This window comes from Heterodontus francisci, chromosome 26 (genome assembly GCF_036365525.1).
Source record: "Heterodontus francisci isolate sHetFra1 chromosome 26, sHetFra1.hap1, whole genome shotgun sequence".
Taxonomy (NCBI): domain Eukaryota; kingdom Metazoa; phylum Chordata; class Chondrichthyes; order Heterodontiformes; family Heterodontidae; genus Heterodontus; species Heterodontus francisci.
The window spans coordinates 70,130,027-70,146,075 of record NC_090396.1 but is presented as its reverse complement, the minus strand read 5'-3'; the positions used below and the strand labels follow the sequence as shown (position 1 = coordinate 70,146,075).

General features: G+C 43.8%; 1 protein-coding gene across 1 annotated transcript in view; it reads right to left on the bottom strand.

Annotated features, from left to right (window-relative positions):
- LOC137384447 (serine/threonine-protein kinase/endoribonuclease IRE1-like) overlaps positions 1–16,049 on the bottom strand; it is a 113,297-nt gene that overhangs the window by 17,947 nt on the left and 79,301 nt on the right. Inside the window, exons 12-19 of the mRNA XM_068058518.1 lie at positions 15,815–16,000; positions 12,572–12,836; positions 11,889–11,979; positions 11,571–11,760; positions 9,505–9,604; positions 7,701–7,900; positions 5,790–5,937; positions 2,653–2,780 (exon numbers count right to left, since the gene is read on the bottom strand). Of these exons, the coding sequence (XP_067914619.1) occupies positions 2,653–2,780; positions 5,790–5,937; positions 7,701–7,900; positions 9,505–9,604; positions 11,571–11,760; positions 11,889–11,979; positions 12,572–12,836; positions 15,815–16,000 (1,308 nt within the window). The remainder of the gene's footprint in view (positions 1–2,652; positions 2,781–5,789; positions 5,938–7,700; positions 7,901–9,504; positions 9,605–11,570; positions 11,761–11,888; positions 11,980–12,571; positions 12,837–15,814; positions 16,001–16,049) is intronic.

The window sequence follows — 16,049 nt, the reverse complement described above, 5'->3', positions numbered from 1 at the left end:
AAATTTTGAAAATGCAGGGAAGGAAAAAGCACTCTATAAGGAAGGTGCTAATCCTATAAAACTAACTTCCCTACAAATAGCCCTTTCTAAATTAACAGTATAAAGCATGTAGCAACACAAATGATTAGCAGCAGCCCTCGAAGACAACAAGGGAAGGAATTCGGTAATAAAAACAAAGTGCTGGAAATACTCAACAGGTCAGGCAGCAACTGTGGAGAAAGAAGCAGAGTTAATGTTTCAGGTCTGTGACCTTTCATCAGAACTGGCAACAGTAAGAAAAGTATTAGGTTTTAAGCAAGTGAAGGGAGGGGGAGCGGGTGGTGGGGAAGAGAACAAAAGGGAAGGGTTGTGATAGGGCAGAGGGCAGGAGAGATTAAATAACAAAGCTCTCATAGGACAAAGGCAAAGAGCGTGTTAATGGTGCGTGAAAGACAAAGCATTAGTCCCGAGAGTGTTAACGGCAGAATAATGAGCAACTCTGTCTAAAAGCACATGAGAAACAGGCACATGGTTAAAAATAAAATAAAATTTAAGTAAAGGATTAAAAAATAAATTTAAAAAGGCTCTGAAATTGTTGAACTCAAGGTTGAGACTGCCAGGCTGTAGAGTGCCTAATCGAAAGATCAGGTGCTGCTCCTCGAGCTTGCATTGATGTCCACTGGAACACTGCAGCAGGCCAAGGACAGAAACGTGAGCATGAGAGCAGGGGGGGGGTGTTTTGAAATGGCAAGCAACCGGAAGCTCAGGGTCATGTTTTCAGACTGAGTGGAGGTGTTTCACAAAGCGGTCACCCAATCTATGTTTGGTCTCCCCAATGTAGAGGCGACTGCATTGTGAGCAGTGAATACAGTATAATGAATTGAAAGAAGTACTAGTAAATTGCTGCTTCACCTCAAAGGAGTGTATGGGGCCTTGGATGGTGAGGAGAGAAGAGGTAAAAGGAGAGGTATTACACCTCCTGCAACAGCGTGGGAAGGGGATGAAATGGCAGGCGATGGAGAAGTGGACCAGGGTGTTGGGGAAAGAACGGTCCTTTCAGAATGCGGACAGGGGAAGGGAAGATGTGTTGGGTAGTGGCATCACGCTGGAGGTGGCGGAAGAGGCGGAGGATGATCCTTTGGATGCGAAGGCTGGTGGGGTGGAAAGTGAGGGCAAGGGGAACCCTGTCACGGTTCTGGGAGGGAGGGGAAGGGGTGAGGGCAGAAGTGCGGGAAATAGATCGGACACGGTTGAGGGCCCTGTCAACCACAGTAGGGGGGGGAATCCTCGGTAGAGGAAAAAGGAAGACATCAGAAGCCCTATTGTGGAAGGTTACATCAGAGCGGATGCGTCGGAGACAGAAACTGGGAGAATGGGATGGAGTCCTTACAGGAAACAGGGTGAGGAAGTGTAGTCAAGGTAGCTGTGGGAGTCGGCGGGCTTATAATGAATATCAGTGGACAGCCTATCCCCAGAGATGGAGACAGAGAAGTCGAGGAAGGGAAGGGAAGTGTCGGAGATGGACCACATATAGGTGAGAGAAGGGTGGAAATTGGAAGCAAAGTTGATAAGCTTTGCAGTTTGGGGCAGGAGCAAGAAGCTGCACAAATAGTGTCATCAATGTACTGGGGAAAAAAAGGTGAGGGAGGGGCCCTGAGTAGGACTGGAACAAGGAATGTTCAACATATCCCACAAAGACAGGCATAGCTAGGACCCACGCAGGTACCCATGGGTCAACGTGAGAACAAGTTCAGCCAGGTGGAGGGGGGTGTTGTTGGATGGGGACTGGTTTGGCTTCTGTTGAAGGAAGCAGCAGAGAGCCCTCAGAACATCCTGGTGGGGGACGGAGGTGTAGTGAGATTGGATGTCCATAGTGAAGAGGTGGCAGTTAGGGCCAAGAAACTGGAAATTGTCAAAATGACGTAGGGCATCGGAAGATAAAGGTGGGAAGAGAGTGGACCAGGGGAGAAAAGATAGAGCCGAGATCGGAAAAATAAGTTCAGTGGGGCAGGAACAGGCTGAAACGATGGGTCTACCAAGAGAGTTCTGTTTGTGGATTTTGGGAAGGAGGCAGAAGCAGGCTATCCAGGGTTATGGGATTATGAGGTTGGATGCTGTAGAGGGAAGAGCTCCAGAGGAGATGAGGTCAGTGACAGTCCTGGAGGCAGCGGCTTGATGGTCGCTGGTGGGGTCACGTTCCAGTGGGAGGTAGGAAGAAGTGTGCGAGAGTTGGCGCTCAGACTCTGCAAGATAGAGGTTGGTACACCAGACAACAGCAGCATCACCCTCGTCAGCAGGTTTGATCACAATGTTGGGGTCAGACCTGACAGAACAGAGTGCAGCAAGTTCAAAGGGAGACAGGTTAGAACGAGGGGAGTGGAGAAATTGAGACGGCCCATGTCACGCCGACAAATCTCACTTAAAGGATCAAGAGTGGGTAACAGACCAGAGGGAGGGGTGCAGATGGAGGGAGAAGACTGGAGGCAGGTGAATGGGTCCGCTGGTCAGGGGGCAGGGAGAGGACTGGAAGCGATGACAACAGAAGAACAGCTAACGTCATGCTGAGCGTGAAATTCATCAGGGTGGGGGCGTAAGGGGATAACACTGAGTCCTTTAAGTACAGATCGTTCCGGAAGGAATTCTGTGTTCATTAGATTAAAAAAATAAGCAAACCTGGAAAAACTGAAGCTGTTTCTCAAGACTCCAAAAGAAAGGATTCTTCAGCACACATTTTGCAGACGGGCGTTTCTGTGGGTCCATGTTTATCATCTCCTGAATTAAGTCATGAGCAATAATATCCTCTAGAAAGAGAAATAAGGAATTACTGATAAATCCATCAAGAATCAAACTCCTCTGGAGGTGCATTGCTGGGGAAAGGAGCAATGGCTCACAGTTGGAAACAGCAATGATACAATCTCCCCAACAGGCATTTCACTCCTGTTCAGAAGGTTTGAGTCCCAGAGGTGCTGATCACATTCCAATCTGTCAACATTAAACCAAATGGCAGCACTGGTAAATAACAGAAATGTTTCAAGTCTGTACGGTGGAGAGGGGTGAATAAGAGAATCATACAGCAGTGCTGAGACACATTATGAAGCCCACTCTGTCCCAGAATACCGTGATTGTGCAATGTCAACTGACCCACAAAAGGGCAATGGCTCTGCTTTGGAGTAAAGCATTACAAGGTCTACTTTACATAGAACTTCCAGCATAGAAACAAATCAGTCTGGTTGAATGCATACCACCAGTTTAAAACTGTAACACAGCTTCTGTACAGGAACATAGGAAGCTACTTAGCCCTTCAAGTCTGTTCTGCCATTCAAAGAGATCATGGCTGATCTGTGACCAACTCCATATACCAACTTTTGCCCCATATCTCTTAATCCCTTTGATTAACAAAAATCTATCAATCTCAGATTTAAAAATTGATCGAGCATCAATTGCCATTGGCAGAAAAGAGTGTTCCAAACTTACACCATTCATTGTGTGCATGTCTCCTAATTTCACTCCTGAAGGCTCTAATTTTTAGACTATTTCCCCCAGTCCTAGACACCTCAACCATCAGAAATAGTTTCTATCTACCATAACTGTCCCCCCTAGTATCTTGAAAACCTAGATTAAATTACCCTTAATGTTCTAAATTGCGGGAAATACAACCCTAGTTTCCTACCTCCCACTGGAACGTGACCCCACCAGCGACCATCAAGCCGCTGCCTCCAGGACTGTCACTGACCTCATTTCCTCTGGAGCTCTTCCCTCTACAGCATCCAACCTCATAATCTCTTCTCACAATTTAACACGGAGTCCAGATACCATTCTGGTAAATCTACTCTGCACTCCCTCTAGGGCCAATAAACCCTTCCCTTTGGTGTGGTGCTTAGAACTGCTCACAGTACTCCAGGTGCGCTTTAACCAGGGCTTTGTATAGCTGAAGCATGTCTTCTACCTCTTTGCTTCCTAGTTCTCAGATTTGAAGGCCAGCTTTCCATTCGCCTTTTTGATTATTTTCTGTAGTTGTTGATGACAATTTAATGATCTGTGCACCTGGACCCCAAGTCTCTTTAGGCCTCCACTGTTTCAAGAATTTCCCCCACTTAGAAAGTAACCTGTTCGATCTTTTTACATCTAAAGTGAATGATCTCACATTTGCCTACACTGAAATCCATTTGCCACAGTTTTGCCTATTCACTTTATCCCATCAATATCTCCTTGTAAATTTATGCTCCCATCTACACTGCCGCCTATCTTTCTCATTAGGAAATTTGGATATGGGGCTTTCTATTCCATCATTTAAGTCGTTAATAAATACAGTAAATAGTTGAGACCCCAACACAGATCCTTGCAGGACACCACTAGTCACATCCTGACAATTAGGGCACCTGCCCATAATCCTGACTCTGTCTCGTGCTGTTCAGCTAATTTCTTAACCAGATCAATAATTTACTTTCAATTCAATAAAGTTCGACTTTAGCTAACAGTCTCTTACAAGGGACTTTATCAAATGCCTTCTGGAAATCAATATAAATAACATTCATAGATATTCCCCTGTCCACTACTTCAATTAGAACTTCAAAAGAAAAATCAAATCAAGTTAATCATGCATAATTCAATCTTTACAAATTCAAAAGTTAATCAAAAGAAAAATGCTTTGTTTTAGATTGTGGAGCAGCAACTGTTGCAGCACCAGCAGTTCCAGAAGCACCAGGAGGAATGCTGGAACTCATGCAGAAACAGCAGCTCATGATGCCTATGCTCCATGTGAAATTCCTCTCATCCCTCTTCAGCCAACCCCATCAACATTTCTCCCTCTTGTATCTATTTAGTTTCCCCTTAAAGACATCTATACTATTCGCCTTAACACCTCCATGCGGTAGTGAGTTCCACATTCTTACCACTCTCTGGTTAGAGAAATTTCTCCTGATCTTCTTAGTGGATTTATTAGGGACTATCTTATAATTATGACTCCTAGTTATGATGCTGGCTCTATTCCTCATCTCTCTTTTCTATTTCACCTCCCAGGTCAATTTCCTCCATCAATATTACTGAAACAAATTTGGAAACTTAACTTAGAGACAATAAAAAAAAGCACAATTCAGTACCAATGCTTGGAACACAGGTTATGTAGCAATCATGTATTAACTTGAATGGGTTAGGGACGGAGTTGAACCTGTATTATGTGCATTGTTGTGTCAAACTATCAAAGCAATTCAATGTTTTGATACTATTTTCATCATGGGATAGGCTTGCAAAGGAGAAGTGAGTACCAAATAATTTTTCACAATGAGGGCAACCCTTCAAAGAAGGGGTGTGATAGGTAATGACAGGCAGGAAGCACAATGGAGAGTCTTTCAAAATCTAAAGAAAACAGTTGGTGAGACTTGCTGTAGATTAACACAAGATCCAGCATGTATCAAGTTAAAAGTCTGAGATGAGGTGGGCAGCGAGGTTGGGTGCAAGGGAGCACCCAACCTAGTTTGAGATTAGCCTGCATCTAATGTCTTGGCTCGTAATGTCTGTTGTCTGATTTGCCCTTTCACCCTATGAGGGAAAGTGTCTGACCTCTGCTTAAAGATTTATGGCATCAGATGCACAAAGCACAATTTAATCACCAAGTGGAGAGGTACAATGAAGCTGCAATGTATTGCATCACTGATCATCGATTAATTTTTAAAACACTGATAGCAAGACTTCTAATTTAAATTATTCAAGTTAATTTTACAGAGCAAAATCAAAGCTTTGGGTCTTCCAAACAAAAGGCTTCTTGTTTAAGTAGCTTCATTAAGGTCACTGATGGAAACAGTAACACTCACCATGTACATCAGGCTTTAAATGTTGAAGGTTACAGACGCCCAGTAAGATATTGGCTTGTCGCTGCAGGGCCTTTCCAAATGGGTGACTGCCTTCTGAGATCACATAATAGAACAAACAGCCAGCAGAGAAAATATCCACTGCACATGTCTGAGGACAATCAAACATTTATTTGTTTAATAAATCACCAAGCAGACTCGATTCCTCTTTACAAGAAAAGATGACTGTTCAATTTAATTGGTAAGATAAATTTTCTTCAAGCTGGAAACAGTTTCTTAGTTAATGCTGTTGTTTGCACCAGGATTGTATGCAATCTTGGTAGAAAACAGACATTCAATTGAAATACTTTTTTTTTAAATGAGTTTTAAAAAAACTGCAAATACTAAAAATCTGAAACAAAAATAGAAAATGCTGGAAATACACAGCAAGCCAGCATCTGAAGAAAAAACAGGTTAATTTTGAGAAATGACCATTTACAAATTAAGGCAATAACCTTCATTCCCCAGACGCTGAGACTTGCTGTGTATTTTCAGCATTTTCAACCTAATTTTTGTTAGTGACTTTATGTGTTCCAAGGATGGGCAATGTCACTGGAGCGAGTGGATTACTCTTCCACTCACTGTCCAACGTGAGCACTGAACACTCCCAGGTCAGGTACAGCACAGGCCACTTGCAGAGTAGAAGTGACATTGTCCATCCAATCTTGATCACAGTGCTGCTTGGCATTGTCTCAACAGCACCATCCTCAAAGGCACTCGTGCAGCATTTCCATTTTCCTCTTCACCTCTCTGAACCAAACTGCTACGCTGAACCAGCAGACTTAAAGCACTTCCATGGTTTAGCATATCAAAGAGCTTTCGATCAGGTATTGCCTTGTAATGACTTATGATTATCCAGCCTTGTCGGAGCTGTGTAGAAAGCAACCAAGCAGCACTGTGCGATCAAGAACACAATTCACTGTACTGAATCAGAGGCAGTGTGGGCTGTAACCCCAGCCCATTGGGAACTGGGTTGAGACTGTCCCAACTCATTTCACGTAAGAGCATTGCAGCTGAGAGATTAATTTTTAAAAATCTTTTATCCCGCCAGTCAGGACTGGACTTGATCCCAGATAGCCCCAGGTGAAGGACAATGTTGAAATCAATATACCAAGAAACTGTTTCTCTCTCCACCCTTTAATGGATAAACTGTAAATTCCTGTTAATTTATCATCTGAGGATTCAGGTTACTTAAACCACTCCCATGGGTTAGCACATCACTGACCTTCTGATCAAGCATTGCCTTGTACCACTTCTGATTATCCAGCCTCATCTGAGCTGTATAGAAAGCAGCCAAGTACGATCAGGAACACAGTTCAACAAGTACAATCCTAGGCAATGCAAGTCACTTCAGCCCAAAGTACTACTGCTGAGTGGGTGAGGGCTGGAATCTGCCTTGATTTGTAAATGTATACACAGTGTAGGAACTGAGATGAGTGTTTAAGTAAGCCACCCTGATTTTCCTTAGATTCCACCTTCTGGGACTTGTCAGTGGCTCTCTGGATATTCAAGGCCCAGGTATCAAATTGTATTTCCAGTGAGGGACAGACAGGCTGTGACAGAGATCGATTAGCCACAGACAGTATTCATGATCAGTATCCTGCCAGCACGAGTACACAACTGGAAGAAGTTGGCAGAAAGGGTCCCCTTAAATACAGCTCAATTCTCAGAGGAAAACAGCAGTGCTGGCATTCTGGAAGAAGATCAAACCTATAGTTTTTCGACAGGAGACACCAATATAAACTACTGTTGTTCCTATGTTCTGGTTTGGTGAAATCCTATCATCTCCTGACTGTGGGTACCAGACGTTACAGACATCTATCTAGAATGATTAACTTCTGGACGACACACTATCAACCCCGATTGTTAACTTACCGGATTCGCCTTGCAGTCCTCGTTTAGGACCTCTGGTGCAATCCAACCTTCCGTGCCAGGCACCCCAGACCTGCGGCTGAAGCTGTGCCTGCCCACTGCCAGCTTCTTGCAGAGACCAAAGTCAGAGATCATGGCTTTCACTCTCCCATGGGCACTGGGCATAGAGATTAATATGTTGTGCGGTTTCAAGTCTCTGTGAACTAAAAAGAGTTGTGTCATTTTACATACAAATGGAAATAATGAGGATTAGAAGGCACAGTGAAACACTGCAGCTGCACTATCCCTTCAGAAGGGCATTGTAGAGTCAAGTTGCAGAAGGGTACAGTATGTAGTGGTTATGTTACTGGACAATTAATCTAGAGAACATTACAAATCCCATCATGGTAGTTTGAGAATTTAACAGGTTAAAAAAACTAGAAATTAAAAACTAGCATCAGTAAAAGTGACCATGACGCTGTCAGATTGTTGTGAAAACCCAACTGGTTCATTAATGTCCCTTAGGAAAAGGAACCTGCTGTCCTTGCCCGGTCTGGCCTATATGCGAGTATAGTCCCACACCAACCTGGTTGACGATTAGCTGCCCTATGAAGTGGGGCTGAGCAAGCCACTCAGTCACATCAAACTATTGTGTGCAACTAGGGATGGGCAATAAATGCCAGCCTTACCAGTGGTGCCCACATGAATTTTAAAAAAAAAACAGCAGCTGCACAGTTATACCAATCTGTCAGCTGTTCTTGTGATATGCTGATGCCAGCAAAGCCACATTTATACTGCTCATTTGTACAGCTCAGTGGCTTGCTTCAGAAGGAATCAAGTGTCAACCATGGGTGAACCAGACCGGGTAGGACGGCAGGTTCCCGTCCCTGAAAGACAGGAGAGCACCAATTGCTTTCATGGTCTTTGTCCCACAGAATACCAGCTATTAAATACAGTTTCATTACTTGCCATGGTGGGATGTGAACTCTTGACCTTTGCTTGTGCTGCTGGTCCAGTCACAATTACTATACTATTGTACACACTTGTAATTAACATTTTTAATACCGGACACTAAATCATTAACTGCTAACTTATAGGAAGGTTAGGCAAATGTGTTTCAATCAACACTTTGACATTCCCGTTATTAAAAGACCCAAGTTTTGCTCCTGCGGTGGATGATTGGATCAATGCATTGTGGAGTCTGAGCCTTTCACACCAGCAGAACCCCACTTATAACGCCTGGTATCGGCTGAGTTAGCTTATTTCAGATTGGGTGGGTAGGAATGGAGAAAGAGCAAATACAGACAAGGTCCCGGCTCCTGACCATGGGCAGATACCAAATACCCTCTATGTGTCCTCGAGATGCATTCTGGCAAGAGTCACCACTTTTAGGTAAGGGAGAAAATATCTTGGAGGAAAATAATCATTGGTTAGGACCACAGCTGGACTACAAGGTTTTGATCTCCATATTACAAAAGGGATAGAGGCACTGGAGAAGAGATATAGAGGCAAAAAAGATTTACAAGCATGATATGAGAACTGAGAAGTTCTAAATATCAGGAAAGACTGAACAACCTGGGACTCTCTTCTCTCAATAAGAGAAGGTCGACCTAATAGAGGTCTTTAAAATTATGAAGGAGTTGGATAGAGATGTAGAGAAAATGTTTTGCTTGTGGAAGATTTCCAAAGCTATGAGCCATAAACGTAGGACAGTCTCTAATAAATATAATGGTGAGGCCGTGGGAGCTGTGTGCAGCAGCAAGACTGTGGGTGCATGTTGCTGTGTATGTCGGAGGGGTTTTAAATTGCTGAATGGTGAACTACTTACCAATATTCAGTGAGTGTAAATAAGCCAGACCAGATGTGGTTTGTTGAAGTAGAGGAATAGGCTCCAAACCATACCGGTCAAAGTCCTTTTGCTCGACATACTAAGAAAGAGCAAATATAGTTCTTATTTCTGGCACAAGAAAATGATTGGCAAACAGATACACACAAAACAAAGTCAGGAGTGTGATGGAATACTCTCCACTTGCCTGGATGGGTGCAGCTCCAACAACACTCAAGAAGCTCAACAATAATGGGCGGCACAGTGGCGCAGTGGTTAGCACCGCAGCCTCACAGCTCCAGGGACCCGGGTTCAATTCTGGGTACTGCCTGTGTGGAGTTTGCAAGTTCTCCCTGTGTCTGCGTGGGTTTTCTCCGGGTGCTCCGGTTTCCTCCCACAAGCCAAAAGCCTTGCAGGTTGATAGGTAAATTGGCCATTATAAATTGTCACTAGTATAGGTAGGTGGTAGGGAAATATAGAGACAGGTGGGGATGTTTGGTAGGAATATGGGATTAGTGCAGGATTAGTATAAATGGGTGGTTGATGTTCGACACAGACTCGGTGGGCCGAAGGGCCTGTTTCAGTGCTGTATCTCTAATCTAATCTAACATCCAGGACAAAGCAGCCTGCTTGATTGGCACCCCATCTACAAACATTCACTCCCTCCACCACTGACGCACAGTGGCAGTAGTGTGTACCATCTACAAGATGCACTGCAGCAATGCACCAAGGCTCCTTAGACAGCACCTTCCAAATCCACGACCTCTACCAACTAGAAGGACAAGGGCAGCAAATGCATGGGAACACCACCACCTGCAAGTTCCCCTCCAAGTCATACACCATCCTGACTTGGAACAATATCGCCGTTCCTTCACTGTCGCTGGGTCAAAATCCTGGAACTCCCTTCCTAACAGCACTGTGGGTCTACCTACCCCAAATGGACTGCAGCAGTTCAAGAAGGCAGCTCACCACCACCTTCTCAAGGGCAATTAGGGATGGGCAATAAATGCTGGCATAGCCAGTGACGCCCACATCCCCATGAATTAATTTAAAAAAAATTTAAAGAAAACCTCCAGATTTGCAGAATTTTCTTTCACTAACTAAACTGCGTGGGTCCAACAGACAAGTTTGTGATGTCATTACTTCCTCCCTGATCTTTGGCCGCTCTCTCCTTTTTTGCTGATCTGATCTACCCTGTAACCTGCTGCAGCTTTTCCTAGCACTGCTCTAAGCTCCTCCTTTAATTTTAAAAGTTATTTCATTCCCTTTGAGGACACATGGGCAAGTGACTGGGCCAGGCAGCCTGTGGGATGAACTAAATCCTTCACTTGGTGGCTCCCCCTCAGTGACAAACATGAGTGTGGAATTGTTGGGACAGACCTTGCAGTTCTTGCCATTCATTAGCACTCTAAGTTTTACATCCCATCATGTATAGTGTGCAGTTTTGGTCTCCTTATCTGAGGAAGGATGTTCTTGCCATGGAGGGAGTGCAGCAAAGGTTCACCAGACTGATTCCTGGTATGGCAGGACTAACGTATGAAGAGAGATTGGGTCGATTAGGCTTGTATTCGCTAGGGTTAAGAAGAATGAGAAGGGATCGCATAGAAACCTACAAAATGTTAACAGGACTGGACTGACTAAATGAAGAAAGGATGTTTCTGATGGCGGGGGAGTCCAGGACTAGGGGTCACAGTCTAAGGATAAGGAGTAAGCCATTTAGGACTGAGATGAGGAGAGAGTTCTTCACCCAGAGAGTAGCAAACCTATGTAATTCTCTACCACAGAAAGCAGCTGAGGCCAAATAATTAAATATATTCAAGCAAGAATTGGATATAGTTCTTAGGGCTAAAGGGATCAAGGGATACGGGGAGAAACGGGAACAGGTTACTAAGTTTGGATGATCAGCCGTGATCGTATTGAATGGCGGAGCAGGCTCGAAGGGCCAAATGGCCTACCCCTGCTCCTACTTTTCTATGTTTCTATGTCCCCTTTGGATGTCATTCCCAATAAGATTTGCCTCTCATTTGTTTCTGTCCACATCCAGTAGCAATCTTGTCTAGAGATCTCACCTCCTGCAGAGTGGCTGCACAGAGCTCAGTGGCTATGTACTGGAACTGGCGGTCCTTCTCCGTGCAGAAATAGCGGATTACATTTGGGTGCTCGTCTGATTCCCGGAGCAGCTGTACCTCGCGAGCTGCAAAGCTGAAGCATTCTGGCAAAATCCTTTTCACTGCAACATATCGATCATCAAACTTGCCCCTTGAGGGCAAGTTAGCAAAATTACAAAATGTTAGAGCTTAAAATGTAATCTGGATCAAAGTCACTTAAAGGAAGATAGCTGGTTTTAATGTATATATTCCAAATTCTGAAAATGAATCAAAACATACTTGAACACGATAGTTCCTTCAGCACCATGACCCAGGACGTCTTTTGGATGAAACAAAATCTTTCCAACTCTCACAATATCAGAATCGTCATCTGAGGAACAAAGGCAATAAGATAAAGCTATTACTTGCACTCTGGGACTTGATGCAAGGCAGTGACTGAATTTCTCGGAATAAGGCTAGGTCTTTATCAATGACACTGTAACAGAAAACAAGACTGATATGTTTACCTGCACTGGTTCAGTTTAATTTTCCTGACCATGAATGAGACACCAATGGGCTGACTGCTCAGTTAGGATGCTGCAGATATTGGGTGTGAGTAGCATATATCCCACATATGCTCCCAAGGCCCAGCCACCCAACTGCCCGGATGAAATCAGAATTGCAGGTTTGAACTTCTATGTGAAGCATGCGCGGGCTATTTGTTGCTCTTCCTTTGCAAACCACTGGTTTGCTGCGTATTCTCCACTCGTGGAGGAAGGAGGGTCTGATCTAAATTCTTCTGTATGCTAAATACAGCAGGATATGCAACTGAAGTAGGGCAAGCTAGGATGATGCTATTTTAATTAACACCACAGCAAAAACATGACAGCTCTTTTCCTTTTCTTCCCTTGTCCTGACATTGTTGCCTCCCCACCTCGCTGGGTTACAATTCTATGGACTCCAATCATTCAGCCAAGCTTTACCTCCGTCCTCTTGTTCTGTGGCCGAGCTACCAAACTCCGAGATGGAATGATTGGAGTAAAGTGAATGATTAGATGCTCGCGGGGATGCACTTGGCGTGTTGGTGCTTGAACTTTCTGTTCGCAATCTGGATGTCTCCAGGAAGGCCGATTCCGGACCCAAGAGAGGAGGGCGGAAAATGAGCTGTCGTTTGTGCATTAGCTCCAGCCTTTCTTCCAAGTGCTTCTGAAACTGTTGGTGTTGTAACTGTTGTTGCTGTTGCACAGTCTAAAAACAAAAGCATTTTTATTTTATTAACTGTTGCAGCAACTGCATTGCACAAATAGTTTTTTTTTTAAAAAACAGCCCATGGCCAAATTTGCATTGTAGTTTGACAGAATTGCACCTGTAGGTTCCAACCTTTCCTCAATTACTTATACAACCTACATTGATAGCATTTCCCCTTCCAAAACCAGATGCTTAATTTTACATTAGAATCACATAACGCTGTATTTACTGTAAAAAAAAAAGCCCATGTGGCCCAACAGGTCTGGGCCAGAGTTTATGCTCCACACGAGCTCCCAACAACCTCACTTCAACTCATCCTATCAACATATCCTTCTACTCCTTTTCCCCCTCATGTGCTTATCTAGATTCCCCTTAAATGCATCTATGCTATTCCCCTGAAACACTATGTGGAGCTCCACAGTTCTCACCACTTTTCCCTTTAAAGAATGGATATCAGATTCTTGATTTCCGTAGTAAGATTTATAACTAGAACTGATTCAAAAGAAACTTTACAGCTAAATTCCACACAAGATTCAACATTTAAGATACTTTTTGTTTTTAAAATGACAGGATCTGATCTCGAGTAAACTAATAAATGGCTTCTTGCAATTAAACTTTGTATCCATTGTAATAAAAAAAATTACAAGTCAGGAGTGAGAAAAGGTCACTCTGCCCATCCAGTCCATTCCCTCCCACACCATCCACTGGTCCCTAATTTAATACCAGGCTCCTTCCTTACCTCCACTAAAAAAAAGTGTTAATCTCTACAAATTTTAAATGTTGTAGACAAATCTACATTTAAGTTTTCATTGTCCTTGATGGCGTTTAGCACCTTACATATTCTCAATTATGTTGTCTTTGCTTTGTTTATGAAAATTGTTTCCAATAAAAAATTCAGAACCAAAACAGAAATGAAGATATATTCTGAAGTTTAACACTGGAAACTCACTGAATGTTCATTTCCTTCCTTATCCATAATTGACCAGGAGAGGGCACCCTAGTCTATGATTTCTAATGCATGAAGTCACCGTAAAGCATAAATCACAAGGAAGCGTCAAGTCTCAAACCACTTACAGCCACCAAGCTCCTTTATTGGGAGGTTTCTTCCCAGTGATGCCAACATCAACTGGCAAACTGAGGGGCTATATTAAAACTGCCAGGTGGGCACAGTAGAATTTGTACCGAAGTCCTAGAGTATCAGTATACATGCTCTGACCTGGGAATCCTTAGAGTTCCCAATCTCATCCATCTTATTGGGAAAATATTAAACATGAGCAAGATTCGCTCTCGGGAATCAGGGGAGAAATCACAATATAGGACAGCGCTCTGGGAATAATGTGCTTTGCTGGCCTGTCGCAAAGGAGGAGGTCAGTAAAAAGCAGGGGCAGTGGTGGTTGGGGGAGAGCAGAGGTTCAGCGTTTTAAAAAAAGAGAAATCACTTGGGCCAACAATAACTTCAATTTGCGAGACAGTGCCAATGGAGGTCACCCATACGTACAGGGATCAAACAGGCACCTGTGTGGGAATGGAAGGCTTTTGACTACTCTAAAGAGGTTTGTCTACATTGTTTGCATGAAAATACAGATCCCATACTAAGAAGAACTCTGCTCATACATTCCACCACAAAAACAAATTTGGCGGCACAGTGGCGCAGTGGTTAGCACTGCAGCCTCACAGCTCCAGGGACCCGGGTTCGATTCTGGGTACTGCCTGTGTGGAGTTTGCAAGTTCTCCCTGTGTCTGCGTGGGTTTTCTCCGGGTGCTCCGGTTTCCTCCCACAAGCCAAAAGACTTGCAGGTTGGTAGGTAAATTGGCCATTATAAATTGTCACTAGTATAGGTAGGTGGTAGGGAAATATAGGGACAGGTGGGGATGTTTGGTAGGAATATGGGATTAGTGTAGGATTAGTATAAATGGGTGGTTGATGGTCGGCACAGACACGGTGGGCCGAAGGGCCTGTTTCAGTGCTGTATCTCTAATCTAATCTCTAATCTAATCTAAAACAATGAGCAAGAGAAAGTGATTTTCATAACCAATGCACCCATGGGTCCCATTGGCTGCAGGAGGACAAGGAAAAGCGATGATGTTTTGTACCACGCTGGTTTGGGATATCGCACAATGCCCCTTGGCTGAGTCTTACGAGAACATTCACTGTTACATTGGAAAATATACCAGTGTGAGGTGCCTCAGTGTCGAGGTAACCTGAGCAAGCACCTCAATGGTTGAAGCAGATAAATGCACTGCCTGGTGTAGTATTGAGACGTACAGAGCAGGAGTCTGCCAGGTTCGATTCCTGCTCTGTGTTGAGTCAGCTGATGCAGTAATGAGTGCATTACATTTAGGCTCCAGGACCAAGGAGGGCAATAAAATCCTGTCAGGGCCACCCACTCCAAATCACTCGACGGAAAATGTCTATACATGGGTATCACAAGGCTCGGATTGAGCTCAGCTACATCGCTGATGGTCAACTAGGTTGTGGCACTCACTATCCAAACTCTCACTGAACAGCCCCTAGACGAGACTTCCCCAAAGAGCAACCGGCACCAATGGAACTATACCCAAACCAAGGTCAGCCTTCATCTGCCAAGGCCCTGAACTCTGGAATTCCCACCTAAAACCTCTCCAGCTTTCTCTGTTCCTTTAAAATGTTTCATAAAACCTACCTCTTTGATCAAGTATCTTTCTTAATATCTCATTATGTGGCTTGGTGTCTAATGATGTCTGATAATCACTTCTGTGAAGTGCCTTGGAACATTTTATTATATTAAAGGCGCTACATAAAGACAAGTTGATGCTAAGTGAACAGACTAGCAAACTGTGGGGTTGGGGGGAAATGTGGGAGAAAGAACAAACGAAAAAAAGAGGTTGAATTAAGAACCATTGAAGGCACATCTGATTCTACACCATACACTTTCAATCGCTAAACACTCTCCCATCATCCATTACTTTAGCTCACTTAAGACTTTGGCGTGCATTACCTTAGGATAGGTGATAACAAAGGCCACCCATCCTGCCAGCAGAAATGTACTAAAGACAATTGTGGCCATGTCTTTTAATACAGAATCCACAGGAGCTTCGAGCTTGGGTTGTGATTTGCTGTATTTTTCTTTGAGGTCATTAAGAATATCAAAATCCTCTGCAACTTCATCAATGTTTGGGAAATGCTGTAAGAAATTTTTTAAAAAGATCAATGTACTTACAGCTACAGTGATA